This window comes from Alligator sinensis, unplaced genomic scaffold, assembly GCF_000455745.1.
Source record: "Alligator sinensis unplaced genomic scaffold, ASM45574v1 scaffold264_1, whole genome shotgun sequence".
In the NCBI taxonomy this organism is placed as follows: Eukaryota; Metazoa; Chordata; order Crocodylia; family Alligatoridae; genus Alligator; species Alligator sinensis.
Window position 1 is genome coordinate 3,682,672 of NW_005841831.1, and position 7,950 is coordinate 3,690,621.

Below are 7,950 nucleotides of genomic sequence, written 5' to 3' on the forward strand. Positions count from 1 at the left end.
CAGACAGCATGGGCCAGTGGCAGGCAGCAAGGATCTCCCCCCGCCTGGCAGCACATGGTGAGTGGGGGCTTTTTTTTTTAAGCAAGTACCAGGAGCTGGGGTGGGCAGGGCAGCCATTGCCAGGGTGGGAGAGCAGGCGGAGGATGGGCCTGGCCTAGCTGATTCGGAGATTCAGATGCTGTCGAATCTCCAAATCAGATCAGACAGCATGGGCCAGTGGCAGGCAGCAAGGATCTCCCCCCGCCTGGCAGCACATGGTGAGTGGGGGCTTTTTTTTTTAAGCAAGTACCAGGAGCTGGGGTGGGCAGGGCAGCCATTGCCAGGGTGGGAGAGCAGGCGGAGGATGGGCCTGGCCTAGCTGATTCGGAGATTCAGATGCTGTCGAATCTCCAAATCAGATTCAGCTGAATCGAACTGGGACAGTGATTCAAAGCACCGAATCTAATCACTGTCCCCCGAATTGGATCAATCCAAAGCGAATACTAGCCGCTTTGCAAAGGTCTACCGACCAGTTGAACACTCCCACTGCTTTCCTGCTTCTCAATGTTCTGTAGCCTCAAGAGCACTTAGACAAACAAAAGCTTTCATCAGCCCTGCTAATTTCACATTTGCAAAGATTTAAAAATTTCTGGCTCCATTCTGCCTATTAAAATCTGAGTGTGAAGATCCCCATGACAGTCCCAGGCAACCTTGGACCATCTACTGAAAATGCTACTTTACTGACAAATCTCATGCATTTCTGTTATTCCATCAAGTCCAGCCCCCTTCCCAGATACAAACACATTTATAGTAGCCATGCTTTGTCATATATAGTACATCTAAAGTAATGGAGCATCACTAAGGTGGTAATACCAAATTAAGTCTGAACCACCCCCCCCGCACACACATGTTCTGCAAGAAATGAGGTTCTTCTGTGTTTACCTGCATCACTTCCTCCCTCCAAATCCGAACAGCCCTGCTTCATTTGGTCAGCCATAAGGCACCCAGTGGTAGGTGGACAGGCCCCAGATGGCTCATCGGCTGTGCTGGGGGGTTTCCCTTCATTTGGCAATCTGTCATTGTCTGCAGAGAGAGGGGGAAAAATAAATAAAGCAAGCAAGCTAAGTTACCGGAAGATGACAATGAATTATTCTGAAGCTTTTCTCAAACATTAGCTGTTCATTTTTCTGAGGCCTTTTTTTAACAAGAATCCAGTTGCTATCTAGTTTCAAGCAACTTGTGTGTCTATGCAAGACACAGTTACTTGAAACTAGGTAGCAACTGGGTTCTTTCTTTTTTTTAAAAGGCCTCAGAAAAATGAACAGCAGCTATTGTGTGTTCCATGTCCTGCCCTCTCTCTACCATAACTGCTTGTCTTCAAAGAGCACTGAAAAACTCACAGGAGGGACAGGTTTTAAACGCCAAAAATTTGGCTTTTGCCTTTATTGCTGCAGCTACTGAATGGTATGGGGGAAATATACACCTGGGGGGGCGGATCTAGTGTAAAACTAAGTACAGTACCTCACTGTGATTACTGCTACTACTACTGGCACAGTACCCAGAGAAACAGACTGACACTGCAGGGGCTCCATACAGCTGCCATGGGCTCAAAGAAACAACTGAAGGGCAGCTGGACAAGCTCTGCCCTTTGCTTATGCACACACAAGTTTTAAAAGGAAATTGTATTTTGTTCTGAAGGATATCACAGCATCTATGGGGCAGGAAATCACTGCAGAGATGCATCTAGACAGCCTAGTCGATAAGGCCATACCTCCTGTCATCTCCAAATTTTATCTGGGGACAAGCAGTAGGCTTATTCCACTGAACTCACTTGCCATAAAGAAGACTGAGTCCCTCTGATACACTGGTTTTATACCACATTTTTTAGATGCCAAGAGGTGCCTAGCAGAATAGAATAAAGTAGAATAGCATAGCATGTGCCTGGGAGAATAGAAATATACTTTTGTTAAGTTAACAGCTACAAAAAGAAGGCATTAGGTAGCTTTAGCACAAAACTAGGGCAGACACGGAGATGTTGAAAGGGATGGTCTTACTATTGCATAGCTCTTTGGTGCTAATGGCAGTTTCTGCACTGGGTTTGGCCACCTCCTTCTCCTGCTGGTGAATGCTGCTCAGCACTTTGGCCTGGCAGTGTGCTTCAGTGCTATCAATCACTGTCAGCAATGCTTCGAGAGACAACAGGTGGGTCGTGTATAGTTGTCCGGAAACTGGAAAGGCATTCTGGGAAATCAAACAACTGAATATAAGATTATTTCAGTTATAAACACCTCCCCGGCCCTGAGGAAAAGTTTCTCCCACTGCTCTGGAAACCCTGACATGCAGCAGCACTCCCCATTACTTTCCATACAAAACTTCCTCTCAAACTTTTTTTTTTAATTCCTCCTGCACGCTCTGCCAGCATTGTGCAATCTCTTTGACTTTCCCTTAAACTTCCAAATTAAGTGGCCTTCCTTAACTATTTAAATCTATTTAAGGCCAGCCTTTTATCATCCCATGTCAAGACTGGCATTTGCTCCTCTCTCCTTCATACAGACTTAAGAGCCAACCCTTTCCATTTCCCAACTTACACCTCCCTCCCAGTCCTGTTCAATTCCAAGTTCTGGAGTTTACATCCCCAACTGAAAGTGAGGACAAATTAGAGATATTTCAGGACCTTGGAGAGCAGCTTGGTGAGGTCCTCAAAGAGGTTAGAGCAGTAGTAGTCACAGTCATAGTTTATATAAAGCTCGGTGACAAAACTGGGGATTCTCCACAGCTGAACAACAGCCTCCAGGGCCATCTCCTTCATCTCATAGGGCATCTTGGGGTTCTCCACAGTGATCATCTCCATTAGCTTCTTTATGTACATCTGGCAGAAACAGAACAGCTCAGTTTATGGCAAAGAGGAAAGAAAGGACAACTAGCTTTCAACAGATGTAGGAGCTCAATGCTCCCATGTGGTTCACAGCATAAAACAGTCCATATTTAGCAAAGGCTTGCTCTGATGGAAAAAAATATTGTATGTTTCAATAGTATAAGCCAAAAGATGCCTTTTTTTTTTTTTGGCAAAGTAAAGCATAGTTCAGAGGTATAACTGGCAAGTATTGTGCCCTGGGCAGCCCTCCATCTCCCCTTCATCCTGCGCTTGCCCCTTCTCTGCAGCGGTTGCAGCTCTAGCTCAACTGCCAGCAATGAAGCAGTAGTGGTGTGCACTGCCAAAGCAACTTAAGCAGCAACTGGCAGTTTTCTGACACTGGGAGAGTTCACATGACCTCTTTTTTTAACTGCTGACATGTCAAGCAGCCAAAAACCACTGATTTTCAGTGACAAAAAAGGGGACATGATCTCCTTCAGGAGCAAAAACAACACTTCCTAGAATGCCTCACTCTCACAATCCTGAGCTGACACTGCTACTGCTGTTCTGCTCTCCCTTCCTGCTGGCCAGGGCTGCTGCAAGAAAGTTGAGAGAGCAGGGGAGGGAAGAAGAGTATAGGAGGATAAGGCACCTGCCTCACTCCCTCCCAGTGCCTCCTCCCAGCAAAGCAGTGCCTGAGGCTCATGCCCCCTCACCCACCCATCCTTATGCTACTGTCCCAGTGTACTGAACAATGAAACAAATGTAAGAGGAAGGCAAGGCATCAATTCCAAAGGCATTTTACTATTCTATGGAGACAGGGTTCTAAAGAAGCCCCAAGAATTCCCATACCGCTATTCATGCCTTGCTAGTCAATATCTGGACTGCATCCTATTGAATCAGTCTATACTTCTATCTTCTTTGGCACATCCACAACTCCAGCTGTGTTTTACTGGGGGAATAAGTAATATATGAACACTCACCTCTAGTTGGAATTTCAGATGATCCCGCATGCTCTCAAAGAGAAGGAAGCATACCCTTAGGGAGGCTGCATACAGATTGAGCCTTTCCACACTCAGCAGCTGAACAAAGAACAAAAATGCAAGGACTGAGAGGACTGAGAGGTTCAGGTACTCTATTTACGTAAGCAGGTGGTGTTATGGCTGCACCAGCCCCCCCACAATTGAAGGGGGAGCTTCCACATAGTGGTTTTATTGTTGGAAGAAGCCTTCTGCACTGCCACCAGGCCTTTACTCCTGTATTAACATGGACTGCTCCTGGGCAGTACTAATTTGTCCTGAAACTGCTGTACCTGTAGGAAGTAAAGAGCTCTCCCTGTGACTAGAATTCTAGGTGAGACATTGCTTCCAAGCACGGCACTTACAGAATGACTTACTGGTTACTTCCAAGCCTTTGCACGGCTTGTCACTTATAATCTTGAGGAAGACTGGGTTTCTGATAAATCTCTAAGTCAAGACATGAGAGTTGCTATACAGCTTCTGACACACTAGGACAATCCAGTTGCACATTAAAATCACTTCCTCCCTTTCCTCCTTGGTGACTAAAAGGTTTCCATCTATCAGACTAAGGGAGAGCAAAAGTCAGGGGCCAAGGAAGAAGGGGTTTAAACTTCAGCCTCATTTGGGAGACTGTTGAAGAGAAATGGGCAGGGCAGTTTAGTGCCTAATCAGGAGTTTGTGGGAAAGGATGAACTAGTAGTGACATCTACTGAATAACTGGGAAAAAGATGGATGACAGTGAATGTACATGTACAGATATCATCCCCTCCCACAAGCAAGCAGTAACCTGAGAGATGCTTGCATAGATTCTTATAGAGGCCTCTTTCTACCTGACACTCTCTACTCCCACTGCTCTATGGAGCAGCCAGATCTGTGATCCTGGGTGACAACTAACATCACTTCCCCTTCCAAAATGGCAGATCTCAGGGACAATGTACTGGGTATCAAAATTTACACCTGGCACATGGGGAAACTCACTGGCAGCACACGCAGGGGCGCTAGAGGCCAGACTCACTTGAAACAGGTGCCGACATAATTCTTCCTTCACAAGCCCCAGCAGAGATTGACAGTTTGCCACAGGAGCTGACTCCAGAGCAACAGTGAGCAGCTGCAACCCCATGTGGATCATCACCTCCGAGTTATGGCGGTCATGAGGGTTGGTTAGGGAGATAAGGAAGCGGAAGAGCTCACGGATACAAGGCAGACCATAGGGGACCAGTGCTGTTCCTGAAGGGAAAAATAACAGCCAGTGAGACATTAAGAGCCCTCAGTTCTGCTCCCATCTTTTGCAGATACCCATTAGGTAGCAAAGATCAAACCATTATAGATAGTAGTTCAAGAGAAGCTCATTTCCCTCCAGACAAGGGATGAAGTAGGGTAGAGAGACACAGATAAGGACTTGGCAGCATTTCATAACTCTCACCTTCCTTCTGGGAGGACTGTGTAAAACGTACGCCTCGGGGATTGACGTAGTCCATGTCATGAACAGAGGCAGAGTCAGAGTGTTCTGCCACAGAGGTGCACTCCTCTAGTACCTCAGGGATGGATTCCACAGAGGCTGATTGGGTCTTCTCCACCCTGAGACTTTCATCCTTCAGTCATACCAGTCATTTGGGAAGCAAGAAATAAAATCAAAGCAAGTGTAAGATAACAGTGCACCAGCAACATGACAGACTCATTCAGTCATTCAGATGGTCATACTGACAACGTGTGAGGGAGCTGAACAGGAGTCAAGACAGAAGAGACAATTTCAGCCATTTGTACTCCATTTCCTCCTAACCAATGCATGCCTCAACCTGGTTTTAAAGCCCTGCCACTGAGGGCATTATAAGAGCTTTACTTGGGAAACGCTTTTGCAGTCTAACAACTCTTACTCCTTGTAAGTTTTTCATATTTATCATATCAGTTCCTACCACATCAGGTCTAGTCATCTGCTCTTGGACTACATTAAACAATTCTTGTCCATCTTTGGCATTGACACCCTGCACAGTATTTGTAGTCTCTCATCCTCCTACCAGCTTTTTTGTTTCAATGTCAAGCTTCCTCAAATCAACCCATCTACTCCTTTGGTTATTTTTATGCCTTAGACGTACTGAAAACAATAAGCAAGAGATCCTCAGACCACAGTCATGTTTGTCTTTATTAGCTACTCCTTTAATTAAGGCTGCTGTAATGGAAATACTGGAAGTAATACAGTTCCACAGGAATTGTTGTATTAGACCACAGTTATCCTCTGACAGTGCTAATGACAAATAGTCTTGAAGAAAGCATGAAGACATGATTGTACCAAAATTGTGTAACCCTATACTAAGAAGGACAATTCTTAAGCTTTCCTTAAGCTCTTTCTTTAGCACTGCACAAAGGAAAGCTGCAAAAATAGACACAAGATCTTCAGCAAGAGACCAAACAGCTTGGTTTGGACTTGTCATATCTGCATGGGATTCTGCACATACCTGGGGTTCAGTCTGGGGTAGAAGATCAATGGCCTTGGGATCACCCAAAGGCATGGCGGCGCTAAGTCCCAAAGAGCTGACCTGGTCCAAATCTGTAAGGTCTTCCTTGGATGTGGCCTGGGAAGACAACTCCATGCCACTGTCTGTAGCAGGGCTGACAGCAGATGAGGTATTTTCTGAACTTCCAGAAGAGATGGGAGAAGGAGCATCAATGAAAGTAACTCCAGCTGCTGATGAAAAACAGCAGCAGAGAGTTAGCATTACTCTTTCCCCCCTTCTCAAGATCAGACAGAGCAGCAAAGAACTCCTTTCACGCTAGTTAGCCTGCAGCACAAACTAACAAATGAACTCCCTTAAAACATCCTAAGATGTACACTGGGGAATTATGCAATTATGTGCCCATGCAATTTTGTGCATAAGATGTATGACCCCGCATAACTGCATAATTTTGCATAGTTTAATCCGGGCAGGCTCTGTACCTCTATCTTTGCAGGGTTCCTGGCACTCCAGCTAGGAGCCCTATCTGGAGGCACTGAGTGTGATGGCACATGACTGGACAGCTGTTGAGTCGAGAGGGGAGCTCCTGCCTGCAATAGGAGGGAATGGGTGGTGGCATGTGGGCTCCCCTGCCACGTGTCCATGCCCCACCTGCCATGGTGCACAGCCCATGCCATCACTGGTGGCAGCAGCAACAGGCAGCTGGCCTTTGGGGTGCTCATGGCCATGGCAGGCAGAGCCCCTGGCAGTGCACAGCTCCGACTGAGTCTCAGGGGCTGCACATGATGACAGGGAGCTGGCTAGATAGGCTCTGTGCCTCCACCTGGGACTACCAGCATTCCAGTGGGAAACCACACATGGAGGCACGGAGCTGCCTGGCCCAGTGGTGCGTGGCTCCTTCCTGCAGTGCCGTAAGCCCCATGTGCTGGCGTGGAGCTAGCCTGGTCTGATCTGAAAGTACATGCCAGTGGGCCAGGTTGGGCTGGCTCCATGCCACCATGTGCAGCCCCAGGCTCAACCAGAGCCACACACTGCCAGGGAGCTCTGCCTGCCACGGCTATGAGCACCCCAAGGGCCCGCTGCCTGCTCCTGACGTCAGCAGCAGGGACTGTGCGCCATGGGAGGGAGGGGGCAAGTGTGGCAGGTGGGCCCACATCCACCCACAAACCCTACACCCACCCAGATGGGGGTTTTGACACAGATATTAAGGATATAAGATGAAATATAAAAAAAATAATAATAATAATTTTGCATAATTTGAATTTTTCTGCACATAAGTCCCTGGAGTGTACTAAGAAGGCAAAAGATGCAGACAAAGAACGTTCTGTTTTCCTCCTATCAATAAGCCAAATAGATCAAAGGAAAACAGAGATTAGCAGTTCCTATTATCACATAGTAGCCAGAATTTTACACATCCAGAGACTGGATGAAAAAATTAATTCAGGAGAGAATTTGTATACTTAAATAAAAAGGGAGAGAGCAGGCAGGAGTGACTGACAGAATCAGGAAAAAAATGGGACAGAGCAGACAAAACTGCTGATTATCTGTATGGTATCTGGGGGGGGTTAGAAAAGGACAAAGAATATCACTGTACGTCGAGATCCAAAGTGTTTGGGAGATGGCTGCCTAGCAGCATGTGGTAGGGAAA

The 7,950-nt window shown here is 46.6% G+C and overlaps 1 protein-coding gene across 10 annotated transcripts in view; it reads right to left on the minus strand.

The window, feature by feature from the left end:
- Positions 1 to 7,950, minus strand: part of GBF1 (golgi brefeldin A resistant guanine nucleotide exchange factor 1) — a 154,432-nt gene that overhangs the window by 32,923 nt on the left and 113,559 nt on the right. For 7 of the 10 annotated variants that reach the window (XR_003095308.1, XM_025210111.1, XM_025210054.1 and 4 more), the window contains 7 exons: positions 6,306 to 6,535; positions 5,276 to 5,444; positions 4,868 to 5,079; positions 3,817 to 3,915; positions 2,654 to 2,848; positions 2,034 to 2,220; positions 922 to 1,062 (listed from right to left, as the gene is read on the minus strand). Coding sequence is in view for 9 of the 10 variants with exons in the window: in XM_025210111.1 (XP_025065896.1) it covers positions 922 to 1,062; positions 2,034 to 2,220; positions 2,654 to 2,848; positions 3,817 to 3,915; positions 4,868 to 5,079; positions 5,276 to 5,444; positions 6,306 to 6,535 (1,233 nt within the window). In the remaining variant the exon portion in view is untranslated. The remainder of the gene's footprint in view (positions 1 to 921; positions 1,063 to 2,033; positions 2,221 to 2,653; positions 2,849 to 3,816; positions 3,916 to 4,867; positions 5,080 to 5,275; positions 5,445 to 6,305; positions 6,536 to 7,950) is intronic. The other 3 variants (XM_025210025.1, XM_006014798.3, XM_014524407.2) reach the window with 1 other exon arrangement.